The following is a 27,194-nucleotide window of genomic DNA, read 5'->3' as shown; positions in this document are numbered from 1 at the left end:
TAACTGATTTTGAGATTATTCAATCATTTTGGCCCTTTTTAAAGACATTTTTAATGTTCAAACCAAAATATTTTAACTCTTCTGACTTTTGTTTTTAGTTTTCACAGTGTTTTGAAAGACATCCATTTGCATTAGTCTTGTGATGTGCGATTTTTTTTGGCTTTTGCTTTTAAGGACTTGGCTAAACTGCTTCAGCTGGAAGAAAAAGATTTTCATAGGCTCCAGACTTTACTGGAGAACTACAAGAAAGAAAACACCCAAACTACTGTTCAGTTTGCTGATGAGAAGGATGACGTATTGTCTGTGAAAATGTTCTTAGAGTATTTGGAATATGAAAAAGACATGATTAATGTGAAAGATATGGAAGATAGAGAATATGTGGCTTTAGGTAAGAGCTACTGAACTGTTTGTCAAATTTCTTAAAGATTGATTAGAATCTAAGATGGTATAAATATTTTAGCCTTAATTTGGGGGAAGCAGTATGTGACAGTGCTAGTTCCAGACTCTTACCTTTAGCCATAGGACAAGTCTTTCTACCTAGACGGATATTTACACAAGTTAACTACATCTGCTGGATATAATTACCCTAAAACCATGTTATCACGGTTCATTCGTTTATTAATGCCACTAAGTTGGACAGTGATAACTAGGTACTTTACAGAGTAGCTGTATCCTGCAGTTTCTTTTGTGGTCACAGCACCTCAAGAGTTCAGTTAATGACAGGACTGACTTTAGCCTCAGAGGTGGGGGAGCTGACCAGAGGCAGCACAGGAACATTAGGTGAGGGAATAAGGACCCCTCATTTGTGGAGTCGAGGAGATTTTTGACAATGTTGATCTGAAATAGTATGGATGGGAAGAGCATCCGGGGTGTCTGGTGGGGTGTGGGATGGGGTTACTGTAGTCTGCTTTAGTTTTGCAAATCTGTTCCAGACTGTCCTTAAAGGGGCTTTTGGGAAACAACTAGTGGAAGCAGCTTGGGTTAAATCTGTCTCAAAGGCACTGTCTTTCCAGATGATTCCTTTTCTGGGGAAATTTTGGTGCAAACACAGAATTCTGTACACAGGTGTTGTATGGTGTTCACTTTGTAGCTGCCTGCTTGTTTTGGCTTTAATTGTCAGACTTTGAGAGGAACTGGGATTGAAAAATTAGGCAGAAGAGCTTGGCTTTCATCTGTATGAAGATCAAAGGCTGTTTCTGAGTAATCTTAGAATTTGTATTTTCTCTACCATAACACTATACTTGGTTTTAAGAACTGGGGTAGAAGTACTCTTCTCCCCATCCCCTTGGACAAGGATCACCAGTAACTTATTAGGGTGTTCAGCTGTAAACAAATATAATTGAAATGTGAATGTCATGCTGAGCAGTTTAGATGGTTTCTTGAAGATCTTGTTTTTCCGATTTTCCTCTGCCTCAAAGGGACACTCACACTTTTTGTAGTGCTGGTAAGGTATGAATTATGTAATTGTTTGGGGTTTTTTAATTGGCTGAAGTACCACTAGTTTGCTATATAAGATACAACATGCTGCCACACAGTTACGGGTTACTCCATGGATAAACTTTTCCAACACTTCAAGCCATTCTTTGAATTGAACAAAATGTGTAATCCAAGCAGTACAATAACCTTTGTTTTGTTATAAATCCATTTTCCATATGACTCCTGTAGTGGTAGGAACACTTAAGTCCTTTGTAATTAACCTTTTTCTCCACTAAGGGTAAACCATCAGGGTACCCTGGATGTAACCGAGTCCTTTGTATTGCACTCAGTAGGACCTGATCAATAGATGATCTTTCATGGAAGGGGAGAGGCTGTGGCTTTTGATGACTTTCATGATGTCAACTAATTTTTGCTTCAGGCAGCTTTTTCTTCTGGAAGTGTTTGTGTGGGGAGAGTTCGACAGAGGAAATGTGTCATGCATTGGAATCAGCAGGTTTTAGCCCCCAAATCTTGTTGGTAAGATATTTATTACATACTTTAAAACTTTGATTTAGTATTTTGAAAACAAAACATTGAAAGGAAAAATTCTGAATGTTGACCTTTGGATTAATGCTGTATTCAGGCTGTGTTCCAATACCTCCACATTCAGTTCTTTAGGTGCTCATATTTGTATTTCCCACTTAAGAGATGTCAAAAGAAAAAAAAAAAAGAAAATCTTCTAGTAGAAAATGTGAGTATTCTAGTGGAATGTCTAGAGTATGCATGTAGGACTACAAGAAGATTTGCTGAAGATTTCTTCTACAAAGAAGCAAAAATTATGAGTGTAGTTAATTTCAGGTACTGATACATTTTTTTTTTTACTGATACATTTTTGCAAGCAAGCAAGGCAGTTTAAAAAGAATTAAAAGTAAATTTTTGAGAATCGCTAGTAGTGTTCAGACAATCATCTTTACCTTTCATCTGCATGTAATTTTAGTCTTTTTCTACTTTTCTTCCATGCGCTACATAATGATGGAAATACCTATTTCAGTGTTACTTGCCCGTGTTAAGATTTTCAGCTGTAATATTAATGACTACTAATGTTTGCCAAGTTGAGATTGCTAACATGCTGGTATTAGCTGGCTGTGCCTTCAAAAGAGGGTGTTTTCTAAGATATCTTTCTAAATGAAAGATACAGATTGTATTGTTTCATTTCAACGTCTGTCATAGAGTGCCTTATACAATATATTTTTAACTTGTTATGTTAATATAGTAAGGGTTCATGGATATAACATTTCTGCTCCATGACCCAAAATGTGTTGGAGAAAATGTTTGCATTAGGTATATTGCAATGTTAGAGTTTCATTCTATTGCTTTGATTCCATATTCTTTTTTTTTACAGTCACTCCTTCTCAATTTATGGCTTTCCAAGGAAAAAGATATTCTAGACAAACCAGATTCTGTCAGTTGCCTTCACACTATGCTGTCACTTCTGAGCAAAATGAAAGGTGAAATGTGCATTTGGAACACTTAAACACAACTGATACTAATTATTATTAGAAACTTGCTACTCTGACTAGCCTATATTATCACTTAGGGTTCCCTCCCCCAAATTATGTAACGGATCTAAATGCTGCACGTTGATGAACTAAGTAAAATTCCATCAAAATCTGAAGAGTATCATAATTAAAGGCCTTCTTCATGCCCTGCAGTTTCACTCTCCGCTAAGTTGACACAACTCCTATTTGGCACCAGAGGTCCAGCTCCCCTTCCTCCTTGTTTTGGGTGTATAGTCCTGCCCCTCTCCTTTGCGCTGACTGGCTCTCAGAAGTCCTTCGAGTTGCTTTAACTCATTGAGACACTGTTATTCTAGCAGCATTTGTATATTGAACATCTCTGTAACTTGAGGGGTACTTGCCATTATTTGGGGTGGGTTGTGTAATGAATAAATACTGATTCTCCTACCTCACACAGAGCTGCTATGGATATGTCTGTGCCAGGTTCCCTTGTGTCTAGTTCACCATAGGGCACCATTACAGCTTGAAACTGGAAGCATGAATAAGCTACTGCTGCTGTCTGAATAAATTAATTCTGCTGAACACGAGGTAGCCTGAAGAGAGCCAGCTTGAGTGCATTGAATACGTGTGGCGTCTTGAAATCACAAAAGAAGCTGTCAGCATTGTGAAGTGTCATTCTGTAATGTTCCTTAGATCTAGTAAGCGTGCAGCAGGTTTTACTACCTAGCGATTCAGATCGATTGTCTGTTTCCTACAAATGAAACTTGGAAAACAAGTAATTCACGTTCCGCTCTTTATTTTAAATTGGAGTTATAATCTAGAAATTATATGCTACATATCTAGAAAAAGATAATGTAGAGTGGTTGGAAATTGCTCCGAATATAAGCTGAATTAATAAGTGATGCTTTCGGGGTTGGTTGCTGCTTTAGTAGTGTTGACACCCAATGCCCCAAGCTTGAGCTTCCTGCTCTCCCTTTCCCTACAGTTGCTATAGACGAGTCGTGGGACACTCAGTCCGTTTCCCCCTGGTGGCAGCAAATGCGTACGGCTTGTGTCCAGTCTGAAAATAACGCAGCTGCCTTGTTATCTGCGCATGTTGGACATTCTGTAACTGCACAGATAATTGACAGTGTGACAGAGAAAAAGGTAAGTCATCTTGGACCTCCCCCTTTTATTTTATTTGCTGTATCAGTTCCATGCAAATTGCTGTCTTTGTAATGGAATAACATCCTCAGCATTAATTCGTCGTCATTCTAACATGGGCATAAGCATGCCATCCTGCAAGCCTGAAAATTTATATTCGAATTTGAAGAATATCATGCTGAGGTGAATGAATCAGAATTGTTTGCTGAACATACTTAAATATGTGATGGGAATTGTACAGTGAGTTTTTCTCTTAATAGCAAATGATGTTGACAAACTTAAAGCCTACACAGTTGTCACATAAATTTGAGAAGTTCACTGAGCTTTGGATGGTAATCCTGTTTTAATGCAGTTTTGATTTTTTCTTTTTTTAATATACTGGTGAATTTTCTCAGCCCTTATATTACTATGCTTTACTTTTTAAGGTGATGGGTGGTTGGTTTTTTTGGCAATAAGTATCTTTGCACAAAGTTGTGATTAACACTGTGAAACTCCACGCAGCATTGCCATTCAAAATGGAAAAAGTTATTACATTCCTGAATAGCACTAGGCATATTTGTATTTTATTACTTGCCTTAACAGATTAGATGGGGTTTAGGTGATGTTCAATCTTGTAAATAGACTCCCTTAAAAATTATAACTAGATTACTGGGAAGTGTTTTAGTATTTTTGCACATTCACCTTAACTATTGCAATTCTGTACATTAAAATTGTTAGCGTTGCCCAAATAGGAGTGTTGGTATGTTGCAACATAGTATGCTTTACCCATACGCTCTCTCCTTTGTCACCTTCTCTTCTGCTCTTAAAAGAATCAAGCAACAGCTTTATTTCCCTCAAAACTTCCCTTCCATAAAGCCATTTATCTCCCCCCCCCCCCCCCCCCTTTTTTTTTCCCTACTGTCCTTTGGCTTAAAGCCTAAAACTGTTAATGGCCAGGCTTCTGAGAACTCTAGAGATTGCTGTCTTGGTGCACAAAGCTAAAAATCAGATCTGCGCCCTATTGGAAAGATTTTTGGGCTTCCTGGCAGAGCGTTTACTGATAAACATGAGAATTATCAAAATAATGCACAGAACTGTGATGTGGTGTGATCCAGTGTTTCTGCGTGCATGATACGTACTTTTTAAGATGGTAGGAAATTGAAATGTAGGTGGATTAATCATATATGTAGGGGATGTGTATATAGTGGAGGACTTGGAATTAAATATTTTTGAAGGGATTCTAACCCACTTTTCAACGAAATATGACCTTTAAAATGGGGCTATATGATGACCTTTCAGGTCCTTTTATTTCCTTATCTTTTTGTTTAAGAATCTGTGCATCTTGTGAGCAGTGTGGGATATTAACTGATGTTTGCATAATAGTTAATGTACATATCTTGAACTAAATTATTCTTTAAAATGCAGTAGCTCTTAGGACATAGCTTCCCATTTTAATACTATGCATTTTTAAACAAAACTGTGCTACTTTACGTGAACAGACCTAAAACAGTTCATATGTTCTGTTAGTTTTCCCAAATAATTGTAGGTTCGGACACGGAATCCTGGGAAGCACTTTCTCTTGATACTGAATATTGGAAACTTTTGCTGAAACAGCTAGAGGATTGTCTGATACTTCAAACACTACTGCACAGCAAAGTGAGCAAAAGGACAAAAAGAGTTTCATCGCTCCAGACTGAGCCTTTGGCCAGGCTTTCTGTAAAGAAATTGCTTGAAGCTGGAAAAGGTACATTTTTTTTTCTCTTGAAAAGATGGTTGATTGTCTTTCTAATAGACTTCTGAGTCATCCTTACCTTAATTTATGATATACACTGCACTGGAAATTGTTCTGCTGGTTACTTTTTCTTAATTTAAAAACCAGTGCAAACCACATAGAATAGCATTTTAAAATTGTAGAAGTATTACTGTAAAGACTGCATTGTAAATCTCTAACCAGTTGATTAGAAAGTTTTCTAATTGGCAAAGTTATCCTTATGTAATTAACAGTATTAGTTAAAACTCCTATCTCACCTCTTGTTCTTTGATTCTGAACCATAAATCTTCTGGGATACATTGACTATACCTCATAAATTTTTTTTTTTTTTTAATATCCTAGGAGGTATTGCTGATACTGTAGCAAAGTGGGTTTTTAAGCAAGACTTCAGTCCTCTTGTGCTGAATTTGGCCCAACACAAAAACAATACAGATAGTGCTGAAGAATCTGTAGAAATGCATACTAATATCTTTCTTGAGGAACCAGAAGCAGATGCAGGCTTGGAAACAATCCTAGGTAAGAAAATAACATGAATTTTTTGAATTCTAAATGTCTGCAGAGATGTTTTAGTTGGTATTGTTGTGAAGTAGCAGAAATCATAGTGGGAAGAGGTCTGTCTTGTAACTTCAGATTTTCTTTTTCTAGAGCTGCTGCAACTAGCATATCAGCAATTTCCATGTAGTCTTGAAGTGGATGTACTCCATGCACATTGCTGTTGGGAATATGTAGTGCAGTGGAATAAGGACCCAGAGGTAAAAGAATTTCATTTGCGGGGAATAATGGTTAAGACCAACTCAATAGAAGCAGTTTCACAAAAACTTCTGTTAAGAAGATTGACTTTGAAAGCATACTAGTTACAATTTTTCTGTGATAAGTGGCAAGAACAAATTGAATTGAGAAAATGAATGCAGGTCCTGAAGCTGAATGGCACCTCACAAAGACAGGACTGTATGTTTCTAAGCTATCAGATTCTTAAAACTGGAAGTGTGGAAACTGGATTCAGATAAGCAGCATGAAGAAGGGTTTTGACTATATCTTGTGCAAGTACAGAACAGTTGCAAAATAGCGATGAACCTTTCCTCTGTTCTAGATATGCTAAAACAGATCACAGAATACTAAATTTGTTAGACTAGAATCCATTCCATTTAAAGAGGAGAGATTTCTTGAATATTCGTAGATTCCCTGGCCACTGCTAGGAATTGTCATAGGAGAATGGAAAAAAAAAAAAAATATCCCTTTTTTCCACTGCTCTCCTATAGCTTCTCTAATATTGGAAAATGTTGTCCTAAGTTCAGATGATATTAAAATTTAAATTAGCACTCCTTAGATCTGTGCAATGTAACACCTTGCTATAGAACAGAAGGTTCCTTTGAGATTATTAAAAACTTACTCCATCATAATGAAATAGAGTGAAAATTAATCTTTCTAGCACAAATGGATTTTGTATTTGAAAAATGACTGTAGTCAGTGGAGGTACCTTTCAGCAAAGAGTATGTTAGCAGTACATATGCTAAAACAAAGCCCTGAAAATAGTGCTGAAATCACAATGTGTTTCATGATTACTGAAACATACTTTGCCACCTGCGTGTATGTTTGTCAGATAGTAGCAGAGAAGATTGCAATATCAGAATAACCTATGAGTTTTATAACTGTCAAAAAATAGTAGCTTTAAAATAATCTACTTGGGCCCTTTAAGAATCAATAGTTTACATTTAAAACAAGTTTTGAATAATGTAATAACTTGTTCTTTTACTTTTTTGTTTACATAAGGAAGCATGTTTTCTCATTAGGTCTATAGATCATCTAAGATGCATCATTAATGCTCACGTTCAGCATGGTAAGTATGAACTATTATTAAAAATGATCTTTGTTGAAATTGTAAAACAACAGGATAAATGACTCTCTGTTGACCAGTATAAATGTATGTTATGGCCATTTTGTCAGGGGAGGGGAAAAAATACCAACCCCCCCCCCCCAAACTTTCTGCTAACATTCAAGCTTTTGTTTTTCATGTTAAAACTGAGTTTCCATCAGAACCATGAAAATAAGTTGGTTAGATAAAGTTAATGTGTTTAACTAAAAACATTTTAAAATAAAATTGCTCTGAAACTTTTTTTTTCATTCGTATTTAAATAGTGGCACATGCTTCTTGCAGTCAATTACTTTTCATGCATTTCATGCATTTCTTGATACTCTGTTTTAGTGAATGTGATGACATTTGTCTTTTTTGTAGACTATTTATGTATGCAAATAAGGTACATTCTATGCCTAAAGCACTAGTCTTAAACCTTCACGCTTACCACCAAAGTTTCTGTGTCCCTACAATGTTTAACCCAGCCTGCATAATGTAATAATTTTAATGAATGATTCATTGCACTTCTGACTGTATTTGGTCACCAAGGTAGTCTCCTCCTGAGAAATCTGAAATCTAAAGTCCGAGCGTAAAGCAGTGAGGATAACCCACAATTCCTTCCTGTTTCATTCACCATCTTTTTTTAATGCCCCCTACCTCCCCCCATTAAAGGAACTTTGGCCCATGGCTTTTCACTCCATACTTGTGAGATCTCTTTTCTATTCACTTGGAGTTTACAAGTTTGTGATTGTTCTAGGTATCGCTCTGATGATGTGGAATACATTCATAGTAAAAAGGCTTTCTTCTGCTACGTATCTAATGGACAAGGTGAGTGCAGTATTATGACAGTATTTCTGAGGCTGAAGTTTTATTATTAACTGGAAAGTGAAACTAATATTTTTAAACCATTGGTTTGGTTTTTTTTTAAATGAGTTTGGAATATCTTTGATTTAAGCATCAAAAAAACCCTGCTTATTTGGTTTATTATGTAGCTAACTTTTGGAATTGATGAAGGAATGCATATTTTAAAATATCAAATCCGTGGAATGATCAACTATAGGCAGCTTTAAGTAATAGCTTATCAGCACTGGCTGATGCGTACTGAAGACTTATGCACAGTGTTAGCTTGTAATTGCTAAATAAAAAGAATTTGTGAAACAGTTTGAAACTATGTATGTGTGCATATATAAAATTTTAAGTTAGAAAACAATAAATAATTAAGTGCTTTTTGTGTGCCCATTTCCTGGTAAGTTATCACCATGAAACTTTCAGGTTCCCACAAGCAGCAGCTTTTCCTAATGTTGTGGTCCAGTTTTTGCATGTATGAGCTCTTATTCTGCAAAATGCAGAGCATTTTGTGGATGTTGTTGAGCATTTTTAACTATCACTACCATTGTAAATCAGTTTCTGTTCTAGTACGCAGCTTGTCTGCTGTGAGTTTTTAGCAGCCTTTTGTCCCTGCTAAACTTCAATTTTTTCATGCTTATAAATATGCAGTGGATCTGTTTACTGGAAGACAATTTTGTTTAGGACTGGAAGACAGTTTAGGAAGAGTACTGCCAGTAAGTGATAGATCTGTTTAAATTGTGTAATGGGAATCTGCCTTTGGTTTGCCGGATGCAGAGCAGCAGCTAAGTGTTTTTCAGTGTAAAAGTCCAGATGTAAAGAGAGAAGTGTTGATGGTGATTTCAAACAAACAAACAAACAAAAAAACCCAACACAAAACCCACAAGAATTTGCTGTATCGTCTTCTTTTTCCTTCCCCTTTGCTCCTCTCATTTTCTGCTTTTGCTTTTTGTTTAGCTCTGTAAGAATTGGAGAATATCAGCTTCCTCGTTCCTTTCAGCAAATAGGCTCAGTTGTATACAGTTGTAGTAGGTGTTTCTTCTGCAAAAACTCTTTTCCAGTTTTTCTGCATGCCTTTATGTAAATCCACCACCATTACTTCTGTCTAGATTAATACCCACAGGAGAAGAGATACAGGTTTTTATTAACTAACTGTTTTTGCACACATCAAAAAAATACCATGTAATAACAAATGTTGCTAACTTTTAATAGTTATTTATGTATGTTTGAAAGCTGGGAATTAGTCCTTAGGGTTTGTGTTATAGAAGCAGTAGCACAGCTGATCTCTTGCCAATTTCCAGAAAAATACAGTTTCCAAATCTGTTGGCACTTAATCAGTCCCAAAATTGACAGCTGAAAGTTGTCTTGAATTCAGACTTTGAAACAGCATGATGGATCACTTGAATTCGAGTCCTGTAATTCAGGACCCTGGAATCTCACTTCACAACTTCACAACTCACTGTTGTTTAGACTCTGCCATGATGTTGTAATCATTATTTTTATTTTTTTGTGCCATGGAAGAGAGAACTTCCACTTATGTGTATGTGCTTCATCGTGTGCAGCATGGGATTCAACTTGTAGAAATTGGACCTCATAGTAACATTCCTAAACAGGACCTTGGGGCCTTATTTCTAATGCTAAACTTTAAGAAGGATGAACTAAATATGGGCATCAGTGATGTTCATTTCTGAGTTGTATGATCTGTATCAAATCTTTTTTTGAAAGCAAGCTATGCAATGTTTTGCATTATGTAGCTGTAATGAACTATTTTCTCATTTTATTTTAGGAAAAGAGTAGTAAAAGGTAAAAACATGGGGTAACGGATACCTTGGGATGAAAATTATTTAATTGTGTTGAAATACTTTTTTTTAAAACAGGTTGGAAAAGCTCCAAAGGACAGATTATGCAGACGGGCAAGTAATACTACTTCTGTCTAAATGGGAAGAAATAAATAAAAATTCCTTCATTTTAATACTAGTTTGTGATGTATTATTGAAAGTTTCAGAAAAATTCAAAATGCAGCCCTAGAGAAAATGTTATGAATTTTAAGAAATGTAAATTAATCTTTATCTGACAAAGCAAATTAGAATAGTATAACTTCGAATATTATAGAAGGTAGACTTGAGATTATAACATGACAAATTACTATTATTTTTCATGCGTAATTTCATTAGTTAAGACTTTTTTGGAAGACAACTGATGTGCTCAGAAAATGAAATTTACTACATGTGATTACTTGAGGAATTCAGTCTTCTTTAGAGATACAGTATTGTAAATGGCTACATTTAGCTTTATTTCTATTTTTCCCTCTGTTATTTCTAATTCTTTGTTCTACTTCAGTGAATATTTGTTTACCTTTAAATATAATAGGTTAATAAACTGAGCTTAACAATGTCAACAGCTGTCTTCTGAGACAGAGCTAATAAAGGCCTGTTTCAATTCCAACTGAAACAATTTAAATCATACTGTTTGTTAACAGGACGTAGGTATGGGTGACACAGCAATGACAGCTTTTCTTGGCTGCTGTTCAGATCTTCTGCAAACATTACTAGAGGTAAATTTTTATTTTTCCTGTAGAAAGTAAGGAACGAATTGATAAAATTTAATTTCAAAGAATATGGTTATACTAATTTCTGTACTGTTCAGTTCAGACAAATATTAACGAACTCCTAGACAATATGAAATTTTCTTTTTAATTTCACTGCAGAGAACTTGTGATTAAAGCTGTGGTTTTTGCATAGAAGGCCATATAGATGACATTTGGTGCGTGACTACTTTTCTGTGTTGCTCTGGCAGGCTGACGTTAGTAGCGACGAAATGCAGGCTCCCGTCTTAGATACTGAAGATGCTTGGGTGTCGGTAGAAGGACCAGTATCGATAGTAGAACTAGCCCTTGAGCAGAAACGCATTCACTACCCCCTTGTTGAACACCAGTTTGTGTTATGTTGTATCTTGTACGCCATCATGAGGTTTTCTCTGAAGAGTGTGAAGCCTCTTTTGCTGTTTGATAGCAAGGTATGTCTTTCGAAAGCATACATCTTAATATTGCTATCCTTCCTCTTGGTATCTATAATATATGCTAGCTTTCACTCTTTAAACAGTTCATGCATAATTTTATGAAAGACATTTAGTCCATTGTGGTGCATTAATGAAGTTGTTACCAGAATTCAGGCCGAGACCCAAACTTGGTGCTTTTCCTTATGAATAAAAGATTTATAGCGACCTCGGATGCATGAAAATCAGCTCCTTAATAATTAGCTGGCCTGAAAATACTGCATGGTAAGAATACTGGATGACAGGTTTTTCTAGTTGCTTTGAGAAGTGCCAGATCAGAGAAAACATAAATATTTAAGGTCAGAAATGTTATGTTAGTGTCACTGTTGTATCCATTATTGCTGATGATTATTCCAGAATTCCGAGCATCTCAAAGAGAATAAACAGCTTGCTATTTAATGCATATAAACCACTTTAAAAAAAAAAAGCAGTCACTGCATTTAAAACGCAGTATATCTGCAATTAGAGCTTGACACTGATGTAATGCAGGTACCACAAATTGAGCTTTCCTCCTCCTAGCTTTACCACACTACAATTCTAAAAAAATTTAAACACAAAGTACTGGTGTAGACTGTCTTTTAATTCCTGCTGGGAGAAAATTATTTAGTCCCGTAATACTGCGCAGATTTCTTCTTAATTATTTACTGGAATTTTATAAATGCAGAATATTACTCTCCTTTTGCCATAGGTTCTTGTCTGTATGCAAGCTCTGATGAAGCAGTTGGGTCTGGTTTTAGCATTTTATCATAGATCAAATTCCATTGGTTTTATGCCTTTTTTTTTTTTTGCTTATCTGTTAGCAGAAAGCATTATACTACCTTTTGACATTTAAGAACACATATTATGTCTCAAGAGTAAAATTAGATCCTGTTCCTGTGCCTCCTTTCTTTTATATATAACTATTATTCTCAGCTGCTGCCTTTTCGCCTTCACTCATTCAAGACTTCCATTTGTGCTGTGAGCTTTATGAGAGAATTTCTAACAGGTCTTTAGAGAATCTTGGCTGATGACTGAAAAAGTGGTTAAAAGTTTCAAAGACCATTTATTACCTTATTTCTGACAAGGCAAGTCACTATCTAGACCTACACATTCATCACTGTCTTTTAACATAGGCATTTTTTTGTACCAGTTTCCCTACTCCATGCATTAGTACAGGGCAGGACTGCCAGAGATGTTTGACATTGAGTATGTCACTGCTGGAGCATGGTGGGCTGAAAGAAGGGCTATCATGAGCCATCCGTCAGGGGTTTACCTGGAATTTGATTAATCTGTAGTTCAAGAGACCTTAAAATTAAGCGGTGTCAACTATATCAATAGGTAATAGATAAAATGTATTTTTGTATCAGCTAGTTTGCATTTCTTCCTACATATTATGCTTGGTATATTGGTCTAGAGCCAGGGACCAGGAAATATATCCAAACTGCAGCTCCAGCTGGTGGTATATCAGGTACCTGATTTAGTAGGCAGGTAGTTTTAAGTTTGAAAGCAAATCCTTGACATATTATGATTGCACGAACAAAAGTTTGTTTTGTTCTGTACAATACTGATTTTTGTTCTCAAAGAGAAATAGAAGATGCAGTACAAATTAAATGGGAAAAAAAAGTAGGCTTCTTAGTATTGGATCAAAATGGATTACTTGTCTTCCCCTGTATCTCTGAGGCCTGTCTTTGGTTCTCAATTTTAGGGCAAAAATGCATTTTTCAAAGACCTTACTTCAATTCAGCTGCTACCTAGTGGGGATATGGATCCAAATGTGTTATCCATACGACAACAGGTAGGTATAAGTTTTGTACTGAAAGTTCTTAAACTTCTAAAATTTCAAATACTGAAGTAACCTGCAATTTTTGCTTCCAAGTTCTTGGTCAAAGTTGTGAGTGCAGCGGTTCAAACACTATGTTCATCACAAAAGGCCAAAGAAGTCTCAGAAGAGGAATTGTTTCCTTTTGAAAAGGGGAAGAATTGGCCAACTTTGGCTGTGGACCTGGCTCAGTATCTTCAAATCTCTGAGGATGTGGTCAAAAGGCATTATGTCTGTGAACTGTATAGTTATGGGATGGATCATCTTGGTGAAGAGGTAATAACAGCTTTTAACAATTTTAAATCAACACAGCATTATGTCAGATATTCTGCTAAAATTACTTTTTCACTTACTCAAGATGCCTGGAAGGGTTAGGCAAGTATTATCAGGCTCAAAAAATCCCCAGGCTGAAAAAGTCAGAGGCTGGAAAAGTAGTTTTTCAATACTGATAATTATCCTCATTTTTCCTTCTTCCCAACAAGAATCTGTGTGGAAATGTGATAGGGAGTTATACTACTGGTCTAAACCAGTACAGCCTTTTTTATTTTACTATATTTGATAGTTTCAGGAATCTGCTTTTTTGCCTGTAATCTCATTCTTTTAGAGAAGTTTACCAGTCCTTGGACAAGAAAATCCTTCCCTTTCTTGAGGGGAAAAGCAAATGAGATTCTGTGGAAGTTAGGAATATGTTGCTGAACTGTAAAACGGATCTCGTGCTCATGCTAATCACTGTGTAGAGTAGAGTAATTCTCTGCTCTTCTTCACTCTTCTGCTGTTCTGAAGCTTTTAATAACATGCTTTGTTACAGTAACAGGTAACATAAGAAACAGTCTCAAAACTATTGGTCCTTTAGTATCGAGAAGCTTCTTTTGATAGGGCTTTCCAAGCCTCCAGATAAGGGAGCTGTGTCATGCTGAAATGGTTTCTAGTTCCTTATATCGTTCTATTTTTCAGGCCTTTCTTCAGGTGACTGACAAAGAAGTGCTTGCATCACAGCTGCTCATACTGGCTGGACAGAGACTGGCCTTCGCTTTACTTCATATGCAGACAAAGGAGGGTATGGAACTCCTCGCTAGGCTTCCTCCAACGCTATGTACTTGGCTCAAAGCTATGGTAAGTTAAGCTCGATTTTAGGAAAACAGGTTGATTTTCAGAAACTTCTGTTCACCAAGACAGAGATTACATCTGAATGGTCCTTTCTTACTAACGGAAACAGGAATTTGTTCTCATTTTTCCTGGTGCTAGTTCTGTTTCATGAAGGGTAAAGCAGTTTTATGGGTCAAAGCATCAGCTTAATTGAGTTAATAAACCTCAGTAATCTGTTTTATACAAGTTCAGGAGCGCTTATATGCAGATGATCATCTGTAAAACTACTCTAATGCTGTGTTTATTCTTTTATATAGGACCCCCAGGAACTTCAAAACGTAGAAGTGCCAATTGCAACAACAGCTAAACTAGTGAACAAGGTCATAGAGCACTTACCGGAGAATCATGGGCAGTATAGCCTTGCCTTGAACCTGATAGAGGCTGTAGAAGCCATCTTATGACAGTCTTGGTTAGCACAGTTCTGCTATACAGTGGTATAATGCATGATCTTACGCAATGAGGCTGAACTTTACAGAAAGAAACTTCTGTGTGGCTCTTGTTAAATGATGAAAAGAACAATGCTCCCCACCCCAGAACTTCAGAAGGCAATTTTAAATTGGAGTATATTTTAAATTCTGCACTAGTACAAAGATGTTTAGTTTCTAGTACACTTGTCAGTATCTGAAATGCTTTGTTATTTATTTCTGACTTGAGCGTTTTTTGCGGTAGTCTAAATTGGATATATTTGACAGCAGTTTTAGTCTATTTACAAAATCACATCGTGTGAAATTCTGTATTTCATGCTGGCAGTAACTGCTGCAGTTTCAATGTTCCATGTATGATTTGTTTTTCAAAACAAGCTGTAGAATTACACCCGAGAAAAACTCTGAAGTTACCATGTAAAGCCGATACTGCTTTTTCAGAAGCTAGAGCTGGTGTTGGGCTCATGCCTCGTAACTGCATTGTAACTTATACGTGACAATGACGACTGCACTAGACATAGGATGAAACGTGCTGGGGCCTTACGCAAGGGGAGGACAGCCCACATTAGAAAGAGCTTGGGAAGGAGAATCCAATTCTCCAGACACAAATACAGACTCATCTTTTAGTCCAGATCACCCAGTATTGTCTCTAGGGTGCTGGGCTTCAGCTAAAACTGGATTTACATCCTTCTCCTTTATTATTAAGCTCCACTGAGTTTAAGTACATCAAGGAATGTTGTACTCTAAGATTGTTCCCCCATCTTATCACTGTAGAAGATGTAGTATGCTATAAATCTCCGCACATGTTAACTTGTAGTCAAAAACTGCTTTTAGTTGACCCAACTTCACTGAAGATCTATAGTACTGAGTAGCCTTAAAAAAAGACACTTTTATTTATGGTACCTACAGGGAATCACATAGTGAGTATCTTCACTATTGGAGTGGTATTAAACATTATCATCTTGCATCAGTTAGTACTGTTTACCTTCTACCTGAAGGAAGCCAGGAGAGAAAAATGAAATTGGTGTGAACTCTTCTTGTCTTGAAGTCAGCTGAAATTACTAACTCCACCTTGTAACCTGTTCCTCTTGCATTACATGTAAGAAACATTTAAAGTATTCTGCCTTCCTGGAGACAGATTTGGTCTTACCTTTCTGAAGTATGTGCTGCTGTCACCCAAGGGTTAGACTCCCCCTGAAAAAAAGGTTCTGTAGGTGGCTTGTTCTACACAGCCTCCTTCCCCTGTTCAGCATCACCGGTTCCTAATCACTGCACTTTAATGGAGGTGATGCAGGCTTCTTGAAAAGCTTTGATACTACATGTTTGACTTCCTACAGTGGTATGAGATCAGATAGAGTAAAGAATAGTAAAATTCTAGTAAGAATAAGTGGCCAGCCCTGGTCTATGGTTTAGGTACTTCTATACTGACTTCCATAACTGGGCTAACACAGCTGTAGGGGGAAAACAGAAGAAAGCAAGATTGTACAGGTGACTTCACCACCTTGCCTGACAGCACTTCAAACTTCTGCAGCAGTAAGTATGCTAGAGATTTGGTCATCATGGAACCTGAGGAAAACCAAGTATGTTTCTTAGTTGCATTACATTCCTGTATCCTGGTACAGCTGTGTAAAGGATTTTACTGTAACCGAGTATCATGTCAGAGCTGACACACTACACCAATCAAATCTGTAATGTATTGTAAGTAATACTCTGTATATAGTGCTATTTTGTGTCTAATTTGCTGTGGATTTGTGTAAATTGATTAAATAAAATTTGAGGTTTCATTCTGTCTTTTCCTTCTTTTTAGGGAATGGTGGTCGCCACCTTTCCTTCTTCTGTTCTGTTTTACATGAGGAGTAGACACCCCAGTGTAGAGAGGACTGGTTCTCGGGGTTCTGCAGAACTACCTGCTGACAGTATAAAAATTAAACAATAGCTATTTTACTGTGGAGTTTCACTTAAATGGAAGTCAACTTCAAAAGAACACAGGTTGCTAAAAACAAGTCAATTGGCCAGTTATTTTAAACCACCCTTTTTATTAAGCTGAAAAGTGATATACACAATAAGGTATATATACATAAGGTTCTCCCCAAAACACATGATAATTCTGCTCAGGCTGGGGCTTAAGTACCTGGTTCGACAGGCTTCAGTACACAGACCTTCTGGTTAGCCACCACTTTTGTACACTTCAATATTCATGACTGTGGAGCAGCTTGTGCATAGGCATTTCACCTTCACGTGCTCCCTTTTCCAGCAATGACTTTCAGGCACCGTGGGCAGGGAGTGCTTGAGGAATGGGAAGTGTATCTCCTGCAGCGAGGGCATTTTGCTTTGGTAATTGGTAGGGCTATAACTTTGTATGAAGATTCTTCACGGATATCACCACCTGTTAAAGAAAGTGTAGGTGTAGTTCGCATACTCAACTCTACATCTGAACCACAAAATATGCTGTAGTGCAGGAAAGAACCAGCTGCTCAGCACAGTAGCATGTCTGGAATACTTCTCTTACCTTCCAAGTTAATCAGAAAGGTCCCTTTGATGATGTTTGCATCTGCAGGTGTTTCTTTAGGTAGCTCAGTCAGCAGGGTTGTCTGGGAAGCCATCATTATTTCGTTCAGCTGTGAAACACTAGAAGTTTCTTCAGCCTGCAGTGCCTAGGGAAGAGAGTTAATTTTCAGAGTTGCAACCTGTTTTTGTTCCTCAGCATCCTCCTCCTAGAAAATGTTAAAGCAAAAGTAGACAATCGTGTATGTGATTGCAATAGCTGTCATAGCCTTGTCATGAAGAGAGCACAAGTTTGTTTACACACACACACGTGCCTCTGTGTGTTTAAATACGTGCATATATATAATTAAGTTTAAATCCAGCATCAAAACTGAGGTCTACCACTGCAAGCTCTAAGATGCTCCATTCTTTAAAACAAATACCAAGACAGTGGTTCCTAATCAGAGTGGATGATTTGAACCGAGAGTCTAATTTACTTACTCCTGCCAGGAGTAAGAGTACAGACTTGAACTGCAGTGTCCACGGTTCCCTCTGCAGAAATTTTGAAGTTACTTTGACCCTCACACCACAAAAGCAGATGACTTCAGAAGAGCACTGCCAGTGGCACTAGAACAGGCGTTTTCAAGGAGTCCAGAGCTAGAGGCCAGTCACTAGTAGTGTAGCTCTGGGGTCAGTCTGGGGTCCAGCACTGTTTAACATATTAATTAATAACCTGGATGATGGGGCAGAGCGTACCCTTAGCAAGTTTGCTGAGGATACAGCGCTCGGAGGAGTAGCTGATACTCCAGATGGCTGCGCTGTCGTTCGGAGGGACTTCAACGGGATGGAGAAACGGGCTAGCAGCAACCTCATGAAGTTCAACAAAGGGAAATGCCCAGCCCTGCCCCTGGGGAGGAATAACCGCAGGCACCAGTGCACTGAGGGCCAACTGGCTGGAAAGCAGCGTAGCAGAGAAGGGGCCCTGGTGGACAAGCAGCGGACCACGAGCCAGCAATACGCTCTGACAACGGAGAAGGCCAGCAGCATCCTGCAGTAGGGTGCGGCACTGCAGGTTGAAGGAGGTGATCCTTCCTGGTGAGAGACATCTGCAGTGCTGGGTCCAGTTCTGAGCTCCCCAGTAAGAGAGATGTGAATTTACAGCGTGAGTCCAGCAAAGGGCTGTAAAGATGAAGGACTGGAGCATCTCTTGTGTGAAGAGAGGCTGACAGCTGGGACTGCTCAGCCCAGAGAAGAGAAGGCTCAGGGAGATCTTACTAAGGTATATAAATACCTGATCGGAGGGTGCAAAGAAGATGGAGCCAGGCGCTTTCAGTGGTGCCCAGTGACAGGACGAGAGGCAACAGGCAGAAATTGAAAGAGGAAATTAAAAAAACCCCACAAAACCACTTTTTTACTGTGAGGGTGGTCAAACCCCGGCACAGGTAGCCCGGAGAGGTTGTGGAGTCTCCATCCTCAGAAGTATTCAAAACCCAACTGGACACAATCCTGGGCTACCTGCCTGAGCAAGGGGCTTGGGCTATGCAATCTCCAGCAGTCCCTTCCAATCTCAACTATTCTGTGATTTTCTGGCAAGTACAACACAGAAGAAAGTTTACAGAAATTAGTGGGTTTTGCACAGACAACATTATTCTTAGTTGCAGCTTTTACCTCCATTAATTCAAACAGCAATCCAGGCTCAATTACAATGACGACTTCATATTCCAAAGCATTCTTGCCAGAAATGGACCCAAGGAAAGAGTCTCTCATTGCACATGCACCTTCTATTGCTTCCTCAATGCCAGGCTTCTTCCACGCTGAACTTGCATTAATCCAGCCAGTACGAAACACACCCTCCGAGTCTTGAAAGCAAAGCAAACAAAGGAATTTTTAGTTTCGTGTCTTTCTATTAAAGTGTTTATTAAATGAATAAAAAAGAATGGCCTATCTCTGTGTTTGCATTCCTTTTAACTGTGCAATTAAACAGTGCACTGAAAGAATTCCTTAGAAATTATACGTGCTTTACCTTTCTTATAAGGGAGGTGCTGGAAAACCTCCTCTGCCAAGTGAGGAAGAATTGGTGCAAAGGATCGGACTACTACGTCTAAAGCCTCTGCTAGCACAGTTTGACACGAACGACGCTTAGGATCTTTTTCTTCTTCACAATAGAGCCTGCAAGACAGAGATGAAAGCTGAAAAGTATTTGTACGTTCACGTTACTTTCTTGCTCAAGAGCCATACTTTCAGGACTGCCATTGAAAGTATAGAAGTCTGACCTAGCTTGCCTTTCTAAGGAAAGCTTTTCTTAATTGCCCTTCCTAGGCAAGCACAGTGGTACAGGTACAGGACCATTTGCATATGCAGCCACATTTTGTCACACGAAAAGAGATTTCGTACGTGGCATGTTAATTTGCTTCATTTGTATAGAAGAGAATCTTTCTTCAGTGAGGTGAGCCTGCAGCTCTGTAAGCCCTTTGTTCTGGTTCACCTATAAAATTTAGCGTTACGGCTTTTTTCTGGTTTGTTTTTTTTTGTTTTTTTTTTTTTTTTTTTTTTCCTCCCCTCTCTTTACGTGCATTCTGGAAACTAAAGATCGGTATAACCCCCTACCTCCTTCCCCCATGAAACAGCCCTTTCAAAATTTACAAAGGTATCAGTCACATCCTTAGGATTCTCTACCTGTTCTTCAGATCAATAAAAGACATTAGGTTGCCCAGATGAGCGCTAAAAGCCCTTCCCCCTACCTTGCCAAATTCAGATGCACACACTTCTAGGCAGAAATACAGATCCAAGAATCTATCTTTAAAACTTTATTTCGTTTTAAATGCGTACACTTGATGACCTTTCAAAATGACTCAGTACCCCTAGTGGACAGAATATAGAAGCACACTGATGACAAAAATACTCCGCTGAAAGCAGCTCAGCTTTCGCCTGTGAGCTTTAGCGCACTAGAGCACAACACATACATAACTGTGAACTGTTCTCCGAGATAGCTGTATTCACTCAACATGCCTGGAATGTCACTGCCTCCATCTCAAACTGATTAACTCGTTTTTTCCCTTTTAAAGGCAGCAGTAATGAACTTACCTGTCTTTGATTATGCTGAAATAAAAGTTAGACAGGTTTCTGGAACAGAATGCTTGTAATAATCGAACAACTTTGCTATAATCATATTCTTTGTATGCTTCCGTAACCTGGGAGAGGGAGCAGAGAGAGAACAGTGTATCAATTTTCCTCACATGGCATACAGAGACAACCCCTGATGAACCTGAACTTGCAGAAACTGTAATGAGTGACACAAAGTCTCAGAGCATCTTTTGTTTAAAAGGTTGTTGGAGGGGAAAAAAAAGTTAATTCAGTTAACAATTAGGACAAAGAAATAATTTCAATTCAAATTTGAGGGGAGAGGACAGGGGGAACCCCAGAAATTATGCCCATACCTTCTCATTCAGCAGAACGGTTCTGAGTGACAGAAATGACTAAATTTTGGACTACAGCAGATTTCCAAAGCTCTAGAAGTTTTTTGTTTTTTGTTTTTTTTTTTTTGTTTGGTGGTTTGTTTTTTTTTTTTTATATTCTATTCTAACTGTTTCTAAAGACAGACTTCTAATTTGAGGCCCTGGGCAGGGGGGGAGTGGGAAAAACTGTCAATGTCAAAACCAAGTTAAGAATGTTAAAACCAAAGCCTTCCTCTCAAAAGTTGAAACGGGCTTAAGGGAGCGCACATTGCATCAGAGAAACCTTTGTGGTCATAATTTGCCTACTTGACACATACTCTTTACTCGTACACTTAAAAGAATTTTCCCTAGAGGGTATAACCAATGAAAAAACTTACACATATATTAATCTAAAAACAATTTATACCTACCTTGCTTCCATAATCTTGCAATAGATGCAGCATGTATTGATCTACTATGTACATCTCTGAAGCGGGGATGGAATCGGTTTCTGGATTGAAGCCAGCCATGTTTCCCAGCATGAAGCGTAGTGTATTCCGAAGCTAGGAACGAACCAGAAAAATTAAACATCAATGGTTTGCACTTTAGATGAAACACAAAATGATAATATTCTATAATGAATTAACTAAAGTTGGTTGTTTTTCAAAATGATTGAATAGTTACAAAAGTACCATGAAGAACATACGCCAAAAGGACCTATCGAAAAGTAAAGACAAGACAAGCTACTACTGAAGCATGCTGCAAAAATTAGTCTTTTCCTTAGTACACTTCACTATTTGATCCACAGATGTAAAAAGCAGTAGTACCTACCTAAATGAGTTCGGAAAAGCTTTCTTTAGTCTAAAGACTGAAAAGCTTTGCAGTGAATTCTACTCAGCCAACACAAAACCAAATATAAAGAGGACTTGTCATTAGAATGAAGAGCGTTAGCAGATTTTGCTCTTACCTTGTTGATATCATCTCTTGCAGCATTAAGTACAACAGGCCCGATCAGCACCTCAGTAAAAACATTTGATTCTGCCACCCACCAGCGGAGAATATCGGCACCATATGGAGGATCCTTGGTGTGATCCTAAGTAGAGACAGAAAGGCACACGAGTAAAACTGCTGGGGGTCCTGCAGCACGGTGCGCAGTGCAATTCCGTGTTGTCAGTGCTGTGAACAGATCTGTAAGTGTGCCCAGAAGGCCACGGCAGTCGGAGGCCTTCACGCTCTTTTAGCAAGATTTACTGTTAAGCCAGGGCTACAGTATGTACTCACAGCAGTCTGCGTACGGGCAATGCTAGAACTCAGGTTAAGTTGAAATAAACTCACCTTACAGCCTTGAATCCTTTGAACGCTTAATATTAAAATAGCAATGTTAATATCTGAGACTACATACTACTTTTTTTTTTTTTTTTTGCTTCAAACTGTCTTCCACTCCATTTTCAACTCTGAAAACGGCTGCTCTCCTTTTTGAAAGAATAGAAACTATTGTGTATTTTATTGAATCAGATGATAAAGAAATCTTTGTAAGGATTGATTCTTTTGTCTAGAGAGTTGCAAAATCTGCTTAGCAGCCTCAGAAAGAGCAACAGCAGGACGGGGGAGGGAAAAAAATTTAGAGCATCACCTGCAGTGCAACCTCCTTGACCATGGAATGAAGCAAGTTTCCAAAGTCAATAAACAGCCCAGGCTGAGAACAGTCAGACTGTTGGGGTGCAACCGCTGCTCTGACTGCTGTACTGCTAGGCCCAGCTTATAGGTTTCAGTCAGTTTGAAAACAAAGGTTAATTATTTTAATTTTTTTTTTTAAATCCCTCCCTGCCATTCCATCCACAGTGTTCCCAAGTAAAAAGGAACCATTCTACACCTTCTATATAGTGTATTTTCTTTTCTTTTAGCACAAAACAAAGTTGTTGGTTTTTTTTTTTTTTAAAGCACTACAGCTGAAGCAAAACAACTCAAGGTTTTTACTCCAGCCAAATGGCAGTGCAGTGTAGCCAAAGTCTTTAGAAAAGCTTTACAGAGTTCTGCTACAAGACAGCTGTTTAGAGAAAAACATACCACAAGACAGTTGCAGAATTCTGGTAGTGAAAAATTGTAACTATAGATTCTAAGAAACTCAAGAGCTTGACTTACTTCACCTCCATTGATTACTACATCAGGGTCAACCACGTTGCCAATAGATTTAGACATCTTCTCCCCTTTCTCCCCAAGAGTAAATCCATGAACTACCAGAGTCCTGAAGAAAAAATTTTAGTGAAAACAAAATCCTGAGGGGAGTGTGGGTGGGGGGGTGGGAAATCTATGTTAAGAATACATTTCTAATGACGATATTCGTAAGTGAAAAAACGTATGGAAATCCTCTATTTTGGTAAGCCTGAGGCTTCATCTGTCGAGTTCAACCAACCACAAACATGCTGCACTACTATCCGAGTAGTGCATACAACTTTATTTTCCTCATTTAATTTTGCCATGTGAGCAATAGATTGTTTGCTGATATCCAGGGCACACGTATTTCAGATGAATTAAAGACTAAAGTATCATTTACTCCTTAAGCCAATACATTTCCCCAAATTGCACAACCTCCTTGCAGCTGACCCGCATTACCCTTCCCTATGGTTCTCATCTTCAAGGGGACAAACAGTATGTCACAGCTCCAGTACAAGACATGCACACAGTGATTCTGAATTCTTTACAGCCTAACGTTCAATTCACATGTCCATGATCTTAAGAGATTTTCATACTGCATTTCCCATAATAATCCCTTTGGTTATGGGAGTGAGAGAGGCAAAAGAACAGACCTGTATCTGTACTTTATACTGTAACAGGATAGACCTGAATGGCTGGGAAAGAAAACACCTATTAAAATTATGATGAAAAAAATTTACACACTCTAACCTGAAAAAACCTTTATACTGAAAATGTAAGAACATAAATCATATACTTAATAATAGCTTGATTTCTCTTGTTTATACACTACTGCCATACTATCAAAAGTCCAGTATTTTATAAATGAACTAGCAATGTGTTTGCAATCCACGCACTTACTTGTATGGTGCTTTTTTCCTTGCTGCCACGCTAGTTAATAGAGAGGATTGAAACCAACCTCCCAGTTGGTCTTTTCCTTCAAGGTATGTATCTGCTCTTTGCTCTGCACCTTTAAAAACAGCGGATTTTTTTTTAAAATATCAGCCTGTATCCTCAAACAATACACTTAACAGAAAAATCTCTGAAAATGATTAGTAAAACTTATTCTGCTCTTTAAACCCAGTAGATAACTTCCTTTTACAAATGGTGTATGGTTACTTGAACATGATACAAGTGATTCATTCGCATCACAATTTTTTTAAAATCCAAGACTCGCTGAACTCCAAAATTTAACAAATAAGCTTGCTTTCCCCCAAACAAAAATATGAATTATGAAAACAGAAGCTACCACACTTTGAGAACATTCGTAAGAAGTTCTCAAAATACCTTCCAAGCACTCTTAAACAAACTGAAGGACCCAAGAAAAGATCGCATACTTTGGAATTGACAAAAATCTATGCTGCAACCTGAAACTTCACCAGTTGGGAATTACTCAGGATAGAAGTCGCAGATGTAACGTGCCTGACCAGCCTGTGTAAGGCATCAGGTATTTCCAAAGGAGAGCGGGAAGATTTGGCAGTGACTGCAGCTCACCTGCGACAGAATTTACATTTCTGGTCACTGGTGTTCCAGGAAAATTAAATATTTCAGGACAGAGTTAAGACAACATGGGAAACAGAAAGCCTGTTGTGGGAGAGAGGGGTCTGGAGGAGCCTGGCTTCTTTAGCTTACCCAGGTGAAGGCTAAGTGGAAATATTATTCCCCATAAATACACAAAAAAGAGGCATGCTGGAGAAGAACAACTGGAGCTAATGAGTACTGTTGGCATCAGAGAAAAAATGGGCTACGAGGCACATAGACTGGGTAGTAGCTGATGCACATTAAAAGCAGAACAACCACACCAGCTTCCCCATAGGGCTGAAAGAGGATGTCAAAGCCAGTTTAATGGCTTTACTGGTGGAATTCAGTCACTGTACAAAAGGGTACCAGATTTGTTGACTCAAGAAGTCCCTCCTTGTCCTAAACAATCCCAGACAGGTCACCATCAGAGTGAGAACAGAATAATGTGGAGCACAGCAGAACATGCAAGTCAAAGCCTACAAATGTGCAACATTATATGCATATTTGGCAGGAGATGAGTTTTGATTCTAAAAGTTGGTCGTGTAATTTTCCAGATATTCAGACAAGAGTTTCTCTACTCAGTTTTCATCCACTAGCTCCTTTCATCCTCCTCCTAGGACCCCTGAGACAATGCTTCTTTCTGCTGCTGACACACTTGATTTATTTGTTTAGCTTAATGGAAGTTTCGATACTTAGATCCATCCTGCAATAAAAGGAAGTTCAACATTACAAAGGTCAAGGCCATGCAGTTCCTAGCACAGGAAAAACGTGTGGGTGGGTGTTATGGTTTTTAACACATTTGTTTATTCCTTCAAGAAAATCTACAAAGAGTTTGTTTTTTAAAAGTAGAATAAGTAGGGATCAGCCTTTGTATTAACAGACCACAAAAATACTTGTGAGGACAAGATAAAAAAAATGACTATTTGTGGTAAGGAAGAAAGTAACAGTGGAAAATCTGTAACAACACATTTGTTATTTACAACTAGTTTATTAGCCATGGTTTTAGAGAAATGAACTTTTCATGGAAATGCCAGTAGTTACAACTTAGAGGAAAGAAGAATTTAAACAAATTGATTACGAACAGCACACTGTATTGGTCTTTTCTGACAGGAACTAGTACATCTGGCAGGCTGGCTAATGTAGCTTACAAAGTTAATGGAGGCCTGAACATTTTATCTCTGTAAAATACAAACAAGGGTTTTGCATATACAAAGCCTGCCTTTTAAGTGCATGGGTAGCTCCCCTACCTCCGTTTCATTAACGTTGAGATGGTTATATATAAATTAATTAGAACCGTGCGCACATTTCTTTGTGAATGGAAGAGTACGTCCGACAACCCAGAAGAGACTTTTGAGTAGTTTATTTTACACTGAGGTGTAGTACATAGGTCATTAAAGAGAATCACAATTTATGATCCTTCTGGTCTGGATTTCAAGATTCCATATCTTTGATCTTACAGACTTTGACTTTTAGATTAAACGTATTGTATTTTAATGCCAGGAATGAATCAGCTAAGATAAATACAAGTCTCTCAGTCAGCACAAAAGTTTGAACACTTAGATAGGTAAGTTGTAAAATAATCACATTCATTCAGTTAAATATTAGCCAATAAGTTATGATGCTGGAAACTACCATCATTGTGATACAAAACTATGGGTAAAAGGCTTTTACCGATGGCCTATCACATTGCAATACAGTCCAGTGTGCGTTTTTACATGAAATATTTTCAAAAAAAATAATCTCAAGTTTGTAGTGCTGATGGCACTCTGTCCATGAGGAAAATAAAAAAACCTGTATCAGAATTTTAAGACAGAAAAGAATTCTCTAAAAGGGATACTCCAAAGACAGCTACTGAAATAAGCACTATCAAAAGGCTGAACACAAGCTGAGCTTCAAAGAAAAAGAGGAAAAAAAAGTCCTAGGCACCACAGAATTGGGTATTCAAAATTAGCAAGTGCTTTTGAACCAGATTTTGCCTTTGCCACAGCTTCTTTTTGGCAGCAGTATATTAACACTCTTCTACCTCACAGCAGTACTGTGAAAAATAATTTATTCATGGACATAGCATTCAGACTTAAATTTTAACATTGCATAAAAGAATGTGGAAACGGTTCTTTCAAAAAATATTTGAGGCGTGTGTAGTAAGAAAGAAATGGGATTAGACAGCACAACAATAAACTGTTCAGTGAAAACCGTGTTAGGCAAACAGAGCATTAACGAAGCAAATGGTATCCCCAGAAAACTTTACTAGCAGTGGGGTTTTTTTTTGAGCACATTGCAGTTGTGGATTTGCTCTCAATAGTGCAAGCAGGGTAGTATTTATTTTACACACAATCTAGTTATAACTATACATTTTTGGTTTCATGACTACGGTAGCTCAATCTTTGATTTTAGTGTGTAAGTCGCACCTTCCTACCTGCCACACTGCTGATGTAGAACAGTTTGGTTAATTTGTCATTTAGCTAGAAGTGGTACCTTTGACACACCTAGGCTGGAAAAAGGAAGCCAACCGTAATTTGATGCAAAAAAGAACAACTTTCAGTCATTTCCATCAGAACTGTGCCCTGTCTCTGGTAGGAAACGCAGCAGGGCAAGCGTCAGAAATACGACTGTATCCA

General features: G+C 38.0%; 2 protein-coding genes across 17 annotated transcripts in view; one reads left to right on the top strand and one right to left on the bottom strand.

Annotated features, from left to right (window-relative positions):
• Window positions 1–16,728, top strand: part of RAB3GAP2 (RAB3 GTPase activating non-catalytic protein subunit 2) — a 49,664-nt gene extending 32,936 nt beyond the window's left edge. For 11 of the 12 annotated variants that reach the window (XM_075147111.1, XM_075147110.1, XM_075147107.1 and 8 more), the window contains 16 exons: window positions 175–388; window positions 1,856–1,953; window positions 2,819–2,924; window positions 3,919–4,079; window positions 5,583–5,799; window positions 6,169–6,342; window positions 6,472–6,578; window positions 7,597–7,663; window positions 8,436–8,506; window positions 10,402–10,437; window positions 11,004–11,078; window positions 11,321–11,539; window positions 13,263–13,352; window positions 13,434–13,652; window positions 14,331–14,489; window positions 14,780–16,728. In XM_075147111.1, coding sequence (XP_075003212.1) covers window positions 175–388; window positions 1,856–1,953; window positions 2,819–2,924; window positions 3,919–4,079; window positions 5,583–5,799; window positions 6,169–6,342; window positions 6,472–6,578; window positions 7,597–7,663; window positions 8,436–8,506; window positions 10,402–10,437; window positions 11,004–11,078; window positions 11,321–11,539; window positions 13,263–13,352; window positions 13,434–13,652; window positions 14,331–14,489; window positions 14,780–14,923 — 2,157 coding nt within the window. In that variant the 3' untranslated portion in view covers window positions 14,924–16,728. Of the gene's footprint in view, window positions 1–174; window positions 389–1,855; window positions 1,954–2,818; window positions 2,925–3,918; window positions 4,080–5,582; window positions 5,800–6,168; window positions 6,343–6,471; window positions 6,579–7,596; window positions 7,664–8,435; window positions 8,507–10,401; window positions 10,466–11,003; window positions 11,079–11,320; window positions 11,540–13,262; window positions 13,353–13,433; window positions 13,653–14,330; window positions 14,490–14,779 lie in introns of those variants that run through there. The other variant, XM_075147118.1, reaches the window with a different exon arrangement.
• A 232-nt stretch (window positions 16,729–16,960) lies between these two features.
• The window catches only part of IARS2 (isoleucyl-tRNA synthetase 2, mitochondrial), a 30,206-nt gene continuing 19,972 nt past the window's right edge, over window positions 16,961–27,194 (bottom strand). For all 5 annotated transcript variants that reach the window (XM_075147120.1, XM_075147121.1, XM_075147123.1 and 2 more), the window contains 9 exons: window positions 23,917–24,025; window positions 23,005–23,107; window positions 21,830–21,955; window positions 21,294–21,425; window positions 20,513–20,619; window positions 19,452–19,597; window positions 19,097–19,287; window positions 17,454–17,598; window positions 16,961–17,330 (listed from right to left, as the gene is read on the bottom strand). In XM_075147120.1, the coding sequence (XP_075003221.1) occupies window positions 17,179–17,330; window positions 17,454–17,598; window positions 19,097–19,287; window positions 19,452–19,597; window positions 20,513–20,619; window positions 21,294–21,425; window positions 21,830–21,955; window positions 23,005–23,107; window positions 23,917–24,025 (1,211 nt within the window). In that variant the 3' untranslated portion in view covers window positions 16,961–17,178. The remainder of the gene's footprint in view (window positions 17,331–17,453; window positions 17,599–19,096; window positions 19,288–19,451; window positions 19,598–20,512; window positions 20,620–21,293; window positions 21,426–21,829; window positions 21,956–23,004; window positions 23,108–23,916; window positions 24,026–27,194) is intronic.

Source organism: Calonectris borealis, chromosome 3 (assembly GCF_964195595.1).
Source record: "Calonectris borealis chromosome 3, bCalBor7.hap1.2, whole genome shotgun sequence".
Classification (NCBI taxonomy): Eukaryota; Metazoa; Chordata; class Aves; order Procellariiformes; family Procellariidae; genus Calonectris; species Calonectris borealis.
The sequence above is the reverse complement of the archived record's forward strand: the minus strand, read 5'-3'. Positions and strand labels throughout refer to the sequence as shown.